At 37.2% G+C, this 18,187-nt stretch overlaps 2 protein-coding genes across 7 annotated transcripts in view; one reads left to right on the forward strand and one right to left on the reverse strand.

Moving 5' to 3' along the window:
* ncapd3 (non-SMC condensin II complex, subunit D3) overlaps positions 1–1,318 on the reverse strand; it is a 29,117-nt gene extending 27,799 nt beyond the window's left edge. The window contains exon 1 of the mRNA XM_036583447.1: positions 1,162–1,318. Coding sequence (XP_036439340.1) covers positions 1,162–1,213 — 52 coding nt within the window. The 5' untranslated portion in view covers positions 1,214–1,318. The remainder of the gene's footprint in view (positions 1–1,161) is intronic.
* A 203-nt stretch (positions 1,319–1,521) lies between these two features.
* primpol (primase and polymerase (DNA-directed)) lies at positions 1,522–17,677 on the forward strand. Of its 6 annotated transcripts, none has more exons than XM_036583452.1 (15): positions 1,522–1,692; positions 3,311–3,378; positions 3,923–4,140; positions 4,287–4,381; positions 4,895–5,033; positions 5,970–6,117; positions 7,450–7,501; positions 7,841–7,989; positions 8,542–8,704; positions 9,681–9,775; positions 10,568–10,654; positions 11,280–11,388; positions 11,565–11,647; positions 11,763–11,809; positions 16,317–17,677. In XM_036583452.1, exons 2-15 carry the CDS (start codon positions 3,321–3,323, stop codon positions 16,578–16,580), a joined length of 1,707 nt encoding a protein of 568 aa, XP_036439345.1. In that variant the 5' UTR covers positions 1,522–1,692; positions 3,311–3,320; the 3' UTR covers positions 16,581–17,677. The 6 variants fall into 6 exon arrangements, with proteins under 6 accessions (XP_036439345.1, XP_036439344.1, XP_036439342.1 ...); XM_036583451.1 differs by having other exon boundaries at positions 3,314–3,378; XM_036583449.1 differs by having other exon boundaries at positions 1,522–1,643.
* Positions 17,678–18,187: the final 510 nt, after the last annotated feature.

Genomic DNA, 18,187 nt, shown 5'->3' on the forward strand with positions numbered 1-18,187 from the left:
TATGCAACTAAGGTACGTAGTAAGCCAGCTAAACAAGTCATAAAATACAGTGTCAGATAAATCATATCATCATATCTAATAAATCTGTATCTACATGGGCCGAGTTATGAGTAACCAAGTGCGCCCAAGTGAACTAACCCACTATGTGTGTACTGTAACTGTAATTTTCCAAAAAACAACTTTCAGTGTTTTAATGAACTGGTCACCCCAGTAAGCTTGTTTGAGTTCATATTTTTGGTAGTGATGTTAACCTAAGTATTACTGAATGTTAACTTTCCTTTGGTCCTTATATTGTCTGAGCTTGCTTGAGCACAAACCTGAAAACATTTTTTAAAACCGAGCAAACCATGTGGCTCAAAGCTGACGTTTTAAACAGTATAGGCTACTTTTTCAAACCCAGATCTCAACCAAGACTAAGTGAGATTTCTAATTATTAAACACCACTGACAGTGCAGTTTAATTCAAGACTAGGCTTAATCCATATCTAGAAAACTGACCCCAAATGTACTACATTAAATTAAATTAGACCACACTGAAAAATCTTTTGGTCAGATATTTCTGAACAAAACAACAGAAAATCTAGATTTGATTGTGAACACAGGTATGAAAATTAAATCTAAACAAAATGTCATCACTCAGAAAAACGTCTGTGGATTTTTTTGAATCTTAAATTTAGTTGTTGAACATGAACAGGTTCAGTTAAACAGCTAACCTGCTGTTACCAACAACACTACAAATACTAATGTAGTCTATGTGTACGATTCTCCAAGGTGTTGGCCTTGTTTTTGTAATTGTGTTGCTAGATCAGCTTACAGTGAATAACTAAACTCGTTACTGTCTGTCTGTGATGGGACAAAAAGGTTGTAAAGGAAGAATCACAGAAAACCCTGGAAACGTTTAATGGTAGGAATGTAGGTTAAGTTAAAGTATAACAACAACACACAACCACAAACTCATAGCTGCTGATCGGTCACTGAGCTGAACTGAGATTAACCTAATGTTGTGGGTAACGATGTTAGCTTAGCATCACAGACAGCCTGATTTCCGAACAAACCTCTTGCTAAACTACAAGCTATTTTCCGTTCCTGTTCGGAGCAGGTGATACTAAATATCCTAAAACATCAGCGTTGGCGTTTTCTCTTTATCGAAGTGTAAACGCACCTGTAGAAACAGCGTTTAGTTTCAGCCGCTGAACTGCGTTCATGAACTCCATCTTTCCTTTGAAACAACGCGCCAACGGCAGAGCACGGCCGCGCTCCAATCTGTTTACTAGGGCACTTATCTAGGGCAAACCCGCTTTTTAACCGAAGCGCCAAACTAGTGAGGAAATCTATAAGAACAATTAAATGACGACTAATCTTCTTACTAGAACTAGTCAGCGCTGATAACACTGTTTTAGCTGCACGGAGTGCCGGCAGACTTGCAGGTTTACGCTAGATAGTGTATACAGAGCTCCTGTCCGCAAATCGGAACACAGCCAAAACTCCCGTCCAGCTGACTTTTTCCCGGCATGCACTGCAGCCCGCGAAGATCAAAACAAAGTGGCGTTTGACAGTTTCAGAAAAACGGAAAGTCTCCGTCGCTGGGAAAATGTCTTCATAGCGTTTAAAACGACTGACAAGCAGATGTGACAAACTGCGAAGGTCGGTGCGAGGAAAGGGGAAGTAGACAACGTGGTTTTATCTTCTCTCGGTAGAGTTGTTTATTGACATGTAGGTCGCTTGGTTTAGCTAACGCTAACGCTAGCAGACAAGCTGTCATATGAACACGAAGCTGATGTCAACTTCGCCAGCTTCTCGTTCGAATTTTCCCGTTCCACCTTAAATGGTGCAGCAGTTATGTTCAGAATTTTCCCGTTCCACCTTAAATGGTGCAGCAGTTATATTCAGAATTTTCCCGTTCCACCTTAAATGGTGCGGCAGTTATATTCAGAATTTTCCCTTTCCACCTTAAATGGTGAGGCAGTTACATTCAGAATTTTCTCGTTCCACCTTAAATGGTGCGGCAGTTACATGTAGAATTTTCTCGTTCCACCTTAAATGGTGCAGCAATTACATTCGGAATTTTCCTGTTCCACCTTAAATAGTGCGGCAGTTACAGTCAGAATTTTCTCGTTCCACTTTAAATGGTGCGGCAGTTACATTCAGAATTTTCCCGTTCCACCTTAAATGGTGCGGCAGTTACATTCAGAATTTTCTCGTTCCACCTTAAATGGTGCAGCAATTACATTCGGAATTTAACTGCTGGCTGCATCATTTAAGGTGGAACAGGAAAATTCGAGCAATAAGCAGGTTAATAAGAAGACACCTTCAGCCTTGTCATATAAACTCAGCTCAAGAAGACGCAGAAGTAGCTACAAAACCTCCTCCAGCTGTTGAGAACTGCAGTGGAAATCACATCCAGCATCTGTCAACAGAGGAACTACAGCAGGACGATTTGGGGAAAATATCTACCTGCAGTTTAAATTGCAATTATTTTCCACAAAGGTCCAGGCCTGTTACTTTGTCCAAGAAGAATATACATTTTTTTCTAGCTTAAGGCTTGAAAGCAGAAGGTAGCACACCAGACTGCGATCTAGTTTATCACGATAATGATAAAATATCATCATATTGTTCACCTCTACGTAGGTCTTTGGTTGCTTTTTATGGCTTAGCTCATTTACAGGCAGATCAAAAGCTCTATGTTTCCAAAGCTTAAGGCAACAGTGTTAATAATAGAGGCTGTAATTAAAATTGCAGCGCTTGTGATTTGAAAAGTGCACCCTTTCAAACTGTGATTTTGATATAAAAATGATTGATCTTTTAGCCCTAATGGGAACTTAAGTTTATTAGAGTATATTCTTCTCTTTTTTGAATACGTTTCTTGTAAAAAAAAATGATGGAGAGCTGTGAGCACCAGCAAAACCGGACTAACAGAGCTGGACTAACAATTAAATTAAATCCTAAAAGGAATTAGCAAGTAAAAGTGAAGCACTAAAATGAAACTGAGAAAAAAGTAGATTTATTCATTAATATTAGGCATGTACTGATATGGGAATTGTGGTTTGATGATAGCCAATATTTTTCATGTACATATCTGCCGATGCAGAAACATAAACATTTATAAAATATAGAAATTTGAACTAGAGCCACTGTTATTAGCATTAAAGAGAAACGTAACACTTATACAGCGTTAAAATTGCAGTAAAGTGAATAAAATGCATCACATAAACATTCCGTATTTGTGGTGTGCAACAAATATTACATCAAATTTCAGTTTAAAATATTAGTGAATTCTAAACATCTGTCCAATGTCTGTTTTCTTTTTAAAGCAGATGTCTGATGGTAGCAGTATTGTCCGATATCATTGTGCATCCCTATCATATATACTTGGATAGAAGTAAGTATTATTTTAAAGTACTCTCAGAAATACAAATCCATAAAAATAGTCCTTAAGCACAGCTGAGTAAATAGAATTAGTTGCTACCCATTTCTAATGTAGACTCTTAGTCAAATGAATGATAAAGATGCATTACAAGTCACCTAAATAAGCCTGTGCTATGCAACTACCTAGCTGGATTTGTATAACCAAGTTACAACATTTGTGCTGGACATGGCACTGATTAGATACCCAGTATCGTTATTGGGCCGATACCAGTAGGAAATTCTGTAATGCAACCAATTCTGTAACAAATCTAGCCTGAAATATCACAGAACTGTGCAATATAATATAAAGCAAAGTAGACTGTTTGATAACTGTAGCTGTTTGTAGCCTAACGGTAAAATATGAACCAGTAACTAGCAAAGTATCAACAACAATACAATAACAATACATTTATTTTATTTCTTGTGCTATCCCTCCTTTGTGCTTTGCCATTATGAATGACAGCTATAAATGTTGGACAAAAACAAATATGTGTTTTTTTTTCTTTGTGTTTTGACAGGTGACTCTACTTGGACTCCAAACAGTGCAGTGAGAATGATGAGGAGAAAATGGCAGGACAGACTGAAGTCGTTGGAGCACAGGGCACAGTCCTTTCAAGCTGCTCCCATTTGCTGCCCATATAAACCACGTCTGTCCCGTCCGTGGCAGCCCTCTTCCGTCTGGAGGCTTTTTCCACGCCAAAGTGCGGCCATTGCTTTTAGCCAAACCTGCAAAGAGGTGGAAAAAAAGACCTCCTACTTTCAGTTATTGAATCACCTGAATCAAGATTAGGATTAGGACATGCTAATGCTTTAAAGCATGGATGTAAGGTTAGATAAAGTATGTGCTAATATAAGCAAGTTAAATGTCATTGTCTGTTTCAGGATGTGCATGTATTTGCTCTGGAGAAAGAGAGCACAGATGCAGGACAGAGGATTTACTTAGTGACCAGTTACAGTGAACTCTGGCATTACTACAGGTATCTGTGTGCATGCAATACAGATTGTCCAGAGGATGACTTACCAATTATCACTTCTTGGTTAAGTTACAGAAATAGTAACTATGTAGCAGTAGTCATTTGAGGCACTCAAATGCATAAGTCATACAGAAGGGTGTGTAAGGCAGAGAGGGCTGAAGTGGAAAAGGGCTTTAAAAAATATTCTCTATAATTTCTCTATTTGCTGCATCTGTAGCGGATAGTAAAATACACCTTTCAGCAGCTGCTCATAGGCACTGATTATATGTCAAATATATGTCAACAAGTACAAGGAAAAGCATTGAAATTATAGTCCATGGTCATCAACCATAAGCTACAGATGTGACAAATAGAGAAAAGCTTAGAAACCTGAGTATTATTCAAGCAAAGGCAGTGATATGCATTGTTCTGTGTGTAGGGGGCACCACTTGAACACATAATCCAAAGCAGGAGTTCACATAACAAGTGCATCTGAAGACTGTTGATCAAAGCCACATTTTTGTTGTGTCCCTCTAGTTCTCATAGACAGTCCCTGATGCACTGCTATGAGGTGATCCCAGAGGGCGCTGTCTGCAAACCGTACTTTGACCTGGAATTTCACATTCCCTCTAATGCACACCTGGATGGCAAAAAGATGGTGCGAGACCTGATTCAGGTGAAAACAAAGATAAATACCCACAAACACCATTTAAGCTAATTCACATTGCCAGTATTAAAGGTCTGCTAGCTGAGAAGTTCATTAACAGTATCTGCCATGGTCATATTTGCTTCCTTTTAAAAGCAGCATCAGGTAGGAGAGGTGTTATAAACCTGAAATTGTTTTTCAGGAAACAGCCTTTTATTAGCAGCGCTGTGTTTGATTTAAGCCAAAGTTTCTGTTGGATTGAAATTGTTAAACAATTCTAAGTCAACATAAATGTAGACTATAGAAGAAGGACCATTTCATTTACCATGATTGCTAGCATAATTATTAGTTGTTGCTTATATTTTCACTCACCAGAAAAATAGTAGTATATAACTTCAGTACAACAATTGTTAGCTATTTAGTAAAAATACCTAAGAAACAAGATAGATTATCAGCCAGTTTGGCCACTTTATACCAGTACTTTAATAATTACATATAATGATCAAGAAGAGACAATTAAATAGTTAATCACAATTATTTATATGCCAATTATTCATCAGATAAAATGTTATGAACATGGCAGGTCTAAGAATGCATTCAAACTTTAAAGCATTTATGAATTGTGAGGCATTCCTCTGCATTAATTCAGATCAAGAGTTTTGATCTAAAATAATGTAGATGAATGCCTCACAATTCAATTATGAAGAATCATAATTGTATCAAATTAACGTCTGTTTTTCACATGTCCCGTATTTATCAAATTTCGTAGTGTGATAATACTGATCTAGCATTATCGTAGGCATTTTATATGACACTGAATAAAATTCCGTTACCTGATGAGAGCTGGTCATAGATCAGTGCTCTTTCTCTGAGATGCTTAATAAATGTGGGCTAATGTTATTTCTTTGACTTTCATTCTGTGTCTGACACCCATTTGTTCCTCTGTTTAATCCTCTTTAAAACCAGTATGTGTGTGAGAAGCTGAAAGAGGTGTATGATCTGCAGTGCTCCTCAAAAGATGTGCTGAATCTGGACTCCAGCACTGCTGAGAAATTCAGCCGCCATCTTATCTTTCTGCTCCCTAATTCAGCGTTCAAGGACAACAGCCACGTTGGTGAGTCTAAGTTTCATTTAGGAGGACACAGCATCTACAAACATTGTTTTCAGTTTGTTATTACTGAGTTTAGTGCCTCACTTAATTAGAGACTTGTAGCCCTCAAGCTGAAGATCAGTGGTCTAAGCCGTAAGCGGCAGACAAAGATTCAGGCTAGCAGTGCCAATGAACAATCTCCATTGCAAGTGCCTTTTAGTCCAGGCTTAGGCTTACTTAACTAGAAACTAATTTTAAGTATAATAATGTTATAATATAGTAATAATAAGTATAATAATGTAAAGACCTGATGGTTGTTTTTTAAAGTCTCATTATATTTTCATCTTAACTGTCTAAATGTCTAACTGTCTTAAATGTCTATTAGTATGTTGGCTTGACAAAGTCAACTTACTTTGTTTATTTTTTTTTGTCTGTGGTCAAAAACTACTCATCCTACAGCATTCGAGCTAGAACCACCAAAATGTATAGGACTGTAGCGTCTATACCCAAATAATATGCTTGTAATTTTTTAACTGCTTGGAGTTTTTTAAGAATGTTCTTTCAAATATATATTTTTGCCATTGGAAATGAATGACAGAAATCTAACTGCTAAAAATTCCATTCTGTTGGCCGTAGACAGCTGACTGCATATTCCATAGTTTTCAATGGAACCATGACAGAAAATTCTGCCACCGCTAATGGCGCCCGCTATGGATACCAGAACCATGTCCTAGCAACGTCTTGGGATAACATAGCAACAACATAGCAGCACCCTAGCAACCACATGGGATAGCATAGCAATGGCATGGCAACACTTTAGCAATGACCTGGTATACAATAGCAACAACTTAGCAGCCACACACTGCCAGTCATGTTAAACATAGTAGCAACTAACTAGTAACAATCAAAGCAATCATTTAGGATACCTTAGCAGCCACTTAGTAACACCCTAACAACTACCCAGAATACCATAGTAACCACCTAGCAATGTCATAGCATTTATAGCATTTTCAATGTTTAAATAACCAAGCAATGAACCTTTTTAACTTTAGATAACTCAAAAACTAAAAAAACATTTAAGCTTCTCAGAGGGTAAACAACCCACCACCTTCAAGCAATAATTACTGTATAAACTTAATAAAGTCATCAAAACCAATCAACATTTGCAACTTTAAAAATATTCTTAGCTGGCTTTGTTAAGCCAATTTCAAGTTCATTCATGACCTTCCTACTTCATATTTGTAATCATTTGCGTTTTCTCTGTAATGCTATTTTTTTTAAATATTAGTGAATTAACATGTGAATTATTGAAGTCATATTGTGACACTGATTGTATTTGGTGTATTTCCATAATAGGTCGGTTTATCCATGACATACTTAAACCTGCCATGAAAAGCATTCAAAAAGGGTAAGACAAGCTTTAGTTTGCACTGATTATAAATACATGCTTTTTTGTTGCTTACGGTCTTATTTTGTTTATTTTTTTCTTCTATATCTTAGTGCATGTTTGTCAAACTTTGTTCAGTAAGACAGAATTTGTTAAAGTTTGTAAAAGTATGATCGTATTGTTATTTGTGTGCACAGAAATGTTTTTTAATGCAGTCTCAATGTTTGTTTGGGCTATACTTGAATAAAAAAAAATAATTAATGAGTACTATTAACACAGTTTACTTTATTGTGTATTCACTTTCCATAGACATTTCATTTTTGTGTTGGTCTAATTTTGTTCTTTTTTTTTTAAACACAGCTCAGAAACACTCACTTCAGAAGTTGATGGCGATCTCAGTGAGGAGCCTCAGTCAAAGAAAAGAAAGCATGAAGCGAAAGAAGAGAAGGACTTGAGCTTTCTAATAGTGAAGTCCAGAGATGGCCAAAAGCAGCTCTTCGTGGATCTAGGTAAGTTTACTTCCTGGGGTAGCTGGTTTTGTCTGACGTAGGTTAGCTTTGTCTTTAGTTTTAGACCAGCAGTAATTTTACATTGAAAATTCTGTTTAAAGAAAAGTTTAAAGACATACTATTCACCCCCCCCTCCCCCCCGAGTCCATATATGGAAGCAATTAGTTTTGAATTCACTGTTGTGAAATCAAACACATTATGTATTTAAATATATCCATCCATTCAGCCTACAGCAGTTTAGCCCTGCCCACTCACACTAAAGTTGTAACAAGTGTTTTAGCCCAGCCAGCTTTTTGAATGAGGCTTAATACAGTACTCAGCTAAAACAGAGGTTGTCTACACATATCAGTCTTAATTTGGGGAAATATAATCACATTTAAATTGCAATTGCAATATTGGTCAGAAAAATTACAATAAATATTTTCCCCAAATCGTTCAATCTAACGGCAGCATAGTGGAAATCACTCACTAAAATGCTTATTGTTAAGGAATTCATTGAGCATAATAGTTTTCAGTCTTATGAATAACAGTATTTGTTGCCGTCAACCAAAGGTGTCTACACCAAAAACCGAAATTTCCGTCTCTACAAGTCCTCCAAACTGGGAAAGAACGCTGCCTTCACAGTGGCTGAAGATAACATGTATGTTCCGAAGTCTGACAAGCAGAGCACAGAAGAGGAGCGCATATTCCTGGCTTCCCTAGTTACTAATGTCAGGTGATCATCGCAAAGTATAGCAGTGGTATTTAAAGCATCTAAAGCAGTTCTGGGCTCTTATTGTATGTGTGCATAATATATGTTTATAGTAATAATAAAATCTACAATAGTACCATGTTCACAATAATTAAAATCATGTAGAGATGTGAAAAAGTCACTCAGAGTGGTTTGAAAGAAATGCTTTGTAGAGAAACGTAACTGATTCAGGTTTCTTTACAGTGGTGGTGATAGGAACCAGGGGTCACACTGTGAGTCCAGTATAGCCATTTAATTTACAATCCAAAATGATCAGTGCATCTACATGTCTCTTGAGTTTTTATATGAAACATTGCTATTGGTTGAATAGTGGGAAATCAGAGAAATATGTTTTTTGGGGGCTATTTTGCCTTACAGTGCCCTGGCCAGCAGTATAGTCCCCTGTGAAGTTAAGTCAAGTCGTGCATGACAGCTAGCCAATCCTAGTTTTGCTTGTAGCTCTCCACCATGAATAGATCAATAGATGTTTTGTGTCACATTCTTCTCAAAACTATTGTAAAACAATGTGTCAGGCAATATTTTTGCACTTTACATAATAACTTTTGGCGAGGTTGCTTTTAGAGGCATTAAACTCTTCAGATGTCTGGTTCCTGTCACCACCACTGTGAACAATTCTGACTCAGTAAGTTTCTCTAGAATGTAACATCAAACGATTCTGAATGACTTTGCTCACATCTTATAAATCTAATTATGCGAAACTTGTGGAAAGTTGCCCTGTTGTGACCCAGTTATACTCGAAAGTCACATGTGTAGGTAAGAAATAGCTAATTTCTTTACTCTGTTGACATGTACCACAGTTTATTTTATTAGAAAAGATATTTTTATGTGCACTTGCAGTGTATTGTTACATTGTTATAGGACAAATGTAAACACTGGTATGTTAAGGCATTAGTAAGCATTCTATTATATGCATGCTCAGACAGTGGTATTTTCTCTCTAGTTTCACTGGTCAGAGGATTCTGACGTGTGATGTTCCAGAAAGGAATCCAGCAGTATCTCACTGTTCACCTCAAGACAAAGGCCCTCAAAGCACAGGTACTCACATCTCTGACCAAAGCCTTTGTATTAGTATATAATAATAACTAATATTCAAAATGGGCAAGAGTATGTGATGGTATCTGTCCAAAACTATACAGTCATAGCCATAATCATCACTGCACGTCAGTTTCATTACTCCTATGAGTATTTAACCAAAAGGGAAGAGTTTCAGTAAAAGTGGCCAGCAGTACAATCCCCTCTGAAGTTAAGTCAAATTGTACGTGACTACTAGCCAATCTTAGTTTTACTGGACTGCAATCAGTTGCAAGTGTCTATAATACAAGATTTTACTGTTACCACTTTTTAAAGTTACGTGCCAGTGTAATGTTAGCTAGCTTGACTCCAGCATATCACTTTATATAATAATAGTAATAATAATAATAATAATAATAATAGCAATAATAATAAAGTACAAAACCTTTAGTAAATGTTTAAGTAAATCAAGTTACCTCATTTCATTCTAACTATTCTAAGTTGGAGTAAATGTAAGGTTTACCCAACTTAAGGGTTTAAATCTGCAAAATCTAAATATCAGAGGTTAAAATCATGCCCGTGATAAATCGTTTAACATTGTTGAGCTATGAAATGTATAGACTTTAGTGTCTCAGTTGGATGTTTTAATGCAGAGCGAATCAGGTTGTGTGCTGTATGACTGGAATGTATAAATGTAAACCCTTCCACACCCAAAGGAATCGATGAAGAATCCATGCTACTAGAGGTTTTATGAAACATTTCTCTCTTAACAGTAGATAACTTATTACATACTTTTTTTATTCTTGCTTTTTAAAGAATTTGCAGGTGAACAGCAGCTTTCCCCATACAAGGAAGTAGATGAATTTGTGCAGAGGCTGGTGTACAAGGACAACATTCAAGGAAGTAAGGACATAATTAAAAGACCCCACATGTTAAAGTTTCCACTTTAGTGGTATAACTTCAGTTGAGCTATATTTCATATTTATCATGTAAGAAGTATACAAAGTTTATATATACTTACGTATATATGTGTGTGTTTATATATCTGTTGGAACAAAACCATGTCTCCAAAATGGTAACTTTGCAGGAGAAGGAAAAACATCCTTAACTTCTAATGGAAGTTTGTGTATCAACACTTCTGCAAGTTATTTTGGACAATCATAAAATTTTAACAGTGTGCAAAGGGTAACTGGAGTTATTGTATTATCCCGGAGATTATGTACATTAAAACCTTAATAAGATAGTACCCAAAGAGAAGATTTTAGATTTATTTTTCCCTTATAACCATTACATACAGAAATACAGAAAACACATGTAGGTCAGTGCAAATTTTTAGATTCTAAATAAAATGGCTATTTGTGTGTTGACATTGTGACCCCGGTCCTATTGCCACCACTGTAAAGAAATCTGTATTGGCAACTTTCTCTACCATGCACCATTTCACATCACACTACTCAGGAATGACTTTGTTTACATCTCAACAGCTGAATTATTGAGAAATTCTGTGGAATTTTTCTTTAAATAACAGGCATTAGACGCTGGACCTACTTTGTATCTGAGCAGCTGCTGGTGTATGACATTGCCAAGTACCGCTGGTGTTATAATGTGGGTCGCTTCCACAAGAGCAACAACATCATGTGAGTCTTCTTATTTAATCTTATTATGCTTAATTAACCGTACTTAATCCTGTTATGCTATATAATACTCCTCTGTTCAAGTTATGACACTGATGATGCAAATACAGACTACTCAGTATCAGGAGGTGTGTTTGTCTTTAAACTGTCTTTAAACTATTTCTAACTGTCTTTTTCAGAATTGTAGTGGATCTAAAAGATGAGGTGTGGTATCAGAGGTGTCATGACCCTGAGTGCAGGAGTCAGAATTACAGATCCTCTAGTGAGTCCACCAGTTATTTAACATTGTTATTGGACTTTACACCAATCACATCAAACTCCCTTTTTGCATCACACAAAAATGACCAAAAATACCTTTCTACTTTAATTTTCTGCAGGTTTCCCACTACCACAAGAGGTCTGCATGAGCTACATGCTGAAGGAGGTCAGTCAGTCTATATATATATATATATATATATATATATATATAGTAGAAAATAAACTTGTATTTCCAAAATGGTAACTTTACAGGAGAAGGAAAAAAACATAATTTATCTTTAAGGTAGGTGACTGGAATCAGACTTTTTTCCAAGTAATTTTGGGCCAATCATCATGAAATTTACACAAGACGTAAAGGGCAACAGACATTTTCAAATTATGTCAAAAAATGTCTCATGATCTAGACCACTGGTCTACAACCATGGTTCTGGATAGCTACTTTCTTCAGAGTGTAGTTCCAACCTGCATTTAACATGCTGTCCCTCCCCTTAGCTAGCACTAATGCATTTGATCCAACCAATCAGGAACGTCTGAGGGAAGTCAATTAGATGGAGCAGGTGTGGCAGATTGTGGCTGAAACTAGACATTGCAGGAAGGCAGCTTTCCAAGACCAGGTTTTGAGACCACTGATATAGACCACTGGTATAGACCACTGGTTCCCACCTGCGGTCATTGAGGTCCCCCTGCCCTGCACATTTTAGTGTGTGCCCTGTTCCCAACACACCTTCTCCAACTAGTCCAGTGATTAACAAGTCCTCCCTGAGTTGAGATTGTTTTGGCAGGAAAACACAAAAATGTGCAGGGCTGGAGGTCCTCCAGGACTAGGGGTGGGAACCAGCGATCTAGACTACTGGCATAGCATGTATGGCAAGCAATTTTATAACTGCGCATAAGAATTAGTTATGCCTCTTCCTTTGCTTGCAATATCATTATTTATTGCATGGGGCGCAGCACAGTGGCACAGTGGGTAGGGCTGTGCCTCACATCCAGAAGGGCCCAGCAATCACAAAGGGTCCTTTCTGTATGGAGTTTACATGTTCTTCCCCTATCTGGGTGGGTTCCCGTTCCCTCCCATACTTCTCAGACATGCAGTCAGGCCAATTGGAGAAGCTAAATTGCCTATAGGTGTGAGTGTGTGAATGTGTTTGTCTGTGTGTCTGCTGTGTGATGGACTGGTGGCCTGTCCAGAGTGTTTCCTGCCTTCTCCATTGAATGCTGGGATAGGCTACAGCACCACCCCATCACCCCCACGACCCAGGAGGATAAAAGGCCTAGATAATCTGTGTTTAATGCATGGGATCATGGGTCCCATCGTCAACAGCACAGTTAAATTAAAATATGTCAATACTTTGGGGGGAAAAAAAAAGGTTTTGTGCCACAAAAGCAAACATCTGCGTATAGTGGGAGTGAGATACATATATAAATCAAATAAATGTATTTAATTATTTTATTTACATTATTTATGCTTTTTTTCCTATTAGTTTCTCAGATGACACTTGACAGGGAATCTTTTTGGCTCTTCATGCCACAAAAGGCTGACAGTGCCAACTACCGACTATGTAAATGCTTATGTCCAGTTTTTCCGAGACAAGACCTTAAGCGGCTCACGTAGCTTCATCATATATCGGTTTAAATGTTGTATTAAATAGTATTATGGTTTAAGTGCCCTGACTGCAGCCCGCGCGCTCTCATTCAAAATTCAAACTCCAACGGAAACCTTGCAGACCAACGGTTTCTCAAACCGGCTCTGAGGAAAGCTCAGTCCAGCGATATGTTAACAGACTTTTATTAAAGCACTTTCTGTATTTTAAAATGAGCTGAGAATTACATAAACTAAATTTATAAGCGATTTATAGCGACATTGGTACATATACGTGACGTACTTGCTTGTAAATTTAGCCAGCCAGGCTAACGACGGTGGTAAGTTGTTCTTTTGTTTGAGTGTTTTGAAGCGGGGATATAATATCAGTCAAGTCTCCGATAATTAGAGTGATAAGTTGGCTAGCTGGTAATTTATCTTTGCCCAGTAAGAGCTAACCTAGCTAGCTAAGCGGAGTTAGCATGGTAGCGTTAGCTTGTGTCAGGTACAGTTATGGTGAGTAAAACCGCTGGTTCAGTCCTGAATCTCCAGCTCAGAGCGATCTGCAGATTATACCGCTGCCCCTCTAACTGAGCCTGACAGACCCTGGTAGCTGGACTGTGTAGTGGACAGCTGTCCTTCAAGCAAGCTGTAGATATGGCCAGATATGTGGTGAGTTTTCTCTTTCTGATACGGGTCAAATCAGCCTCTAGATAGGAAACCAGTAAAAGTGACAACTAACGAGTACGACTTTCTAATGAGCAAAAATACAGTTCGCACCATAGCGTGACGGAAAGCTCCTGTATCTGATTGAGAGGTAACAAAGCTTGTGGGTTTTGTACCATAGAAACGCAAGAACCTGTCAGAAAAAAACACTTTTTCAGTAACATGGAGTTTCAAACAACTATACTCAAGCCTACTGGTTCTCACCTTATGGTGGCTTGTGAGTCAGGTTAACCCACTCATAACCCAACAGCTAAACTTTGTTTTTGACGAAAAAAAGCAACAGAATTTATTCTGATTTGTCTAAAGAAATATTTTATAATCATACCTTGGATAAACATGTAACAGTGGTCATTTAAATTTTTTGATTGGAAGAAATTTTATACATTTATTGACAATGAAATTTTGATTTTCTGTTGTTTTGTTAAAAAGTAATAATTTAATGTGGCTAAAAGACTCAATTATAATATATTAAATCATAAAAACTTACTTATTAGCCAGTATGGTTTGATCCAGTTAAAAGTTCGGATTTGTGCTAGGGCAAGCTCAGAGAACATATGGACATTTCCAGCTTGCGAGTCAGTGATATTAGATGCTTTTTTAACAAAGTTTTTATTTATTTATTTATTTTTTGAGTAAATTACTAAATATGTCATATCACGTCATATATCATCAGTTATTCTACAACTAATTTCACAAGTGACAAAAAAGACTTGTTCTGACATGCTTTTAAGAAAGAGTGGGCAGGGTGTTGCCAGAGAATGTGTAGTGAGGAGAACTGCCACTCAGTAGTGTCTTCTGGACTTGTCAGATGGGAACTTCTGAGCAAGTCCAAAATGCATGGGGTCCTATGGAGCGTTTGTGGAAAATGTTAGTTTGCAAATGCTTAATCATTTTTATGTAGTCAGCACTTACCTGTTGTTGGACAAAGGACAAAGACTAGTCTATAGACACATTTTCAGTAGTCATAAAAAAACTTTTGAAGTATAGTATTTTTAATTAAACAAATATCAGCAAATTGCACATGCATAAATGCACATTGTAGTGTTTTTAATATTTTTTAAGTTTAAATTTTCTAAAATTTATGTTTTGCAATTCCTTTATCATTAATCTACATACAAGCATCACATTTTAAAATTATGATTGTGCTGTATGATGTTATCATATTGCATAGGTATGGCTCACTACTGGGATATAAAGCCTATAACATAGGGCTGTGACTGTGGATGTTTTCTTACCGTGGTGAAAAAACAATGTAACTCCATTTAGCGATTCAGTCCCAAGTCCCAAAACCACCCCCCTAACCCACCCCTTTAAAAAAATGTCAAACCATCTATCTAATAATTGATAAATACAATACAGTGATGCACAATAGGAGAGTGGCGCTGGTTAGCATTAGCTGTTAGCATAGCTAGCATGATAACAGCTCTGCCCACCACAGAACACGTTCAATTCTGGCTAACTAAAGCACCGACACAATTTTAGATGATAATGACTCAATTCTGAGGGAGTAAAGTTGCACAGCGGGTGCTGAAGGGACAGAAAGGCGAAATTAAACCTGTTTATTGGTGTTTGGATCTGCAGCTGGATCGGCTAGCTTAACGTTAGCTCAGCAAGCAGGCTGCTGAATCAAACAGTGCAGTCACCACCGTACAGGTTATTCTAAGCAATCCTCTGCTATACCAGGTTTAGATGTTAAAAACTAATTTCAGAGGGAGCAAAAGTCAAGTGAGTAGCAGAAAGCCAAAAACAAAGCTGTTGGTGTTTGGTACTGTAGCATTTAAGTTAGCAGGCCAAACATGCTATACAGCACAGGCCTGGGTTAAGCTAGTTGATGCTGAAATGGTGTCCATTTAGAGGATGTCTGAAAAAGTTGAGGGACTAAGTCAGAAATCACATGTGTTCTGTGGGCTGTAGCTGTCGCTGAAACGTCCAAACATTAAAAAACGTTGTTTTTAACGAATGTTTGTACATCAGCGCTGCCGCTATGCATCTCTGAGCATTGCTTAATTTCTCAGCGCGTCACAGATCACCATTCAGCATTTTTTTGTCACTATGTTAAATTAAAGCCACAACAAGACCACAGAAAGCCACAGTAGATAACTATAGACAGATTAAAATTTACACAGAGAAAGGCAGTCGGTATTTTAGATAAATAGATCTCTAACAGAAAACAGTTATTAAAGTTATAAACTGATGCCAAGCATGATCAGTGATGGTGAATCAACTTTCACTAGCTAAATAAATAAATAAGTAAATAGTGGTAGTGATGGTAACTCCGTGGTAGGCATCACATGACCTCAGTATTGTGGCAATACAGTTATCATCACAGCCCTCCTGTAACATTTGTGTAATTTGTGTGTCTCTGCAGGATGAGGAGGATCAGGAGTACCTGATGGATGAGCTGGGTAACATTGAGCTGAGTCAGAGTTTTGTTCCAGCAGTGGAGGGGGACGAGCAGTCGGCCTCGTTTTGTTCTCTGACAGAGCACACACAGGCTTGGGTTAACTGGCCTGATGACCACTCCTGCCTGGAGGCCCTGGATGAAGTGGAGAAGATCACTGCAGAAAAGGAGGAAATTCCAGATGAGCTTATGATTCAGGCAGTGACTGAGTGTGAGGCTACAGTAGTCTGAGAGAGAGTTTATTATAATTAATCACTGTAAAAAATGATAACCTGACAGTAAGTTAAATTATTGCTGTATGAGAAATACTGCTGCTTTCACAGCTGGTTTTGGGTATTTCTGCTTTTACAGGTGTAGTTTTACTCCAGCTTTCCATTTATTGCTTTAGAAAAAAGTTCTATAGTTCTATTTTTGAACGTGTTGAATGAAGTTGTATCTTTACCAAAGGTCAAAGCGTGAATTTCTGAATAAAACTGTGTGTTTCTGCTGTAAAAAAAAACAAACAAAAAAACAGCCAAACCATTCAGACTTCATGGCAGACTGAGTTATTCTAAATGTGTTTAGAGTTTATCTATAACTCTGGGCAAGAGTTCCATGCAATGCATGCTCATAATTTATGAGAAGTATTGTTGTTTGATGCGTGTAGTAAATTAATTAGACACAGTTTGAAGTATAAATATGCCTGTTCAGTGAGATAATTGGGTAAATTGAGTTTCTTATTATTTTACTCAGGTCATGGTTGTAGAATACATGACAAAAAAGTATGAAGTGTAATTACTAACAGAAATTGACTCAGTATCCAAAAAAACCCCCACAACAGAGCGGTCTTTTTGTCTTGCTTTGCATAAATTTACACCACACCGGTGAGGCATCAATATGTTTGTATAGTAGAGGGGACATCTGTGGACATTTTTCACTAATGCACTGTTGCAAATTCTTGTTTGGCATTAAAAAGTGTCTGTTGCAATTTTCTAAATAGGTGCAATGGCTTTTAAGTGCCCACAATAAAACTGAAAGGGCAGTTGCTGCTCTTTTAACACACTGTAAATGCATTTGTAGGAGTTTCCCTCTCAATGCATAAAATACTTGGAGGAGATTATAATAGTGAAGTACCTTCTCAGATTTACCAAGGCTGATAGTGAGTACTAGTGATGTGATACTAGTTCTCTCGGAAGGCAAGAGAAAGCGAGTGAACTTCGCGCTTTACATAGACAGACTTGCTGGAAAGGAAAACGAGTGACAGGAAACGTAGTAAAGTTTGGACACATTTTAATGTGATAGACAGTTCAAAGGCAGAGTGTAGACTGTGCAAAGTTAAAATGCAAACTCTTCATCCATCAATGCAATAAGAAGAGAAAAAGCATATACACAATCAGATTAGAACTTTTTGTCTAATTTAGATGGGTCTTTGATTTTTGTATTTTAAATTTATTTTTGTAGCACTCTGTTCCATGTTATATATATATATATATATATATATATAAAGCCATATAAATAATAAACATTTGATATAATGTTTTTACATTAGTAATTCATTTTACATATAATTTGTTAATAAATTAATTTAAGCAACAAAAAATCTGAGGAGCCACGTGGGAGGAGAAAGAGCCGGCTCTTTTTAGTGAGCCGAACCAAAAGAACCGGCTCTCTAAAAAGCCGAAATTCCCATCACTAGTGAGTACTGACTGTGCACTGTTTAAAGCTTGTAAAATAGAGAGGAAATAGAAAGTTTTTGAAATGCATTTATTGTATTTTTAATGGGGGAAACATTTGAGAAAGTTTGCTCTATCATATATAAAACTGAATAATTTCAGTGAAATGATGCTTTAAAGTGATAA

The sequence above is a fragment of the Colossoma macropomum genome, unplaced genomic scaffold, assembly GCF_904425465.1.
Source record: "Colossoma macropomum unplaced genomic scaffold, Colossoma_macropomum, whole genome shotgun sequence".
In the NCBI taxonomy this organism is placed as follows: domain Eukaryota; kingdom Metazoa; phylum Chordata; class Actinopteri; order Characiformes; family Serrasalmidae; genus Colossoma; species Colossoma macropomum.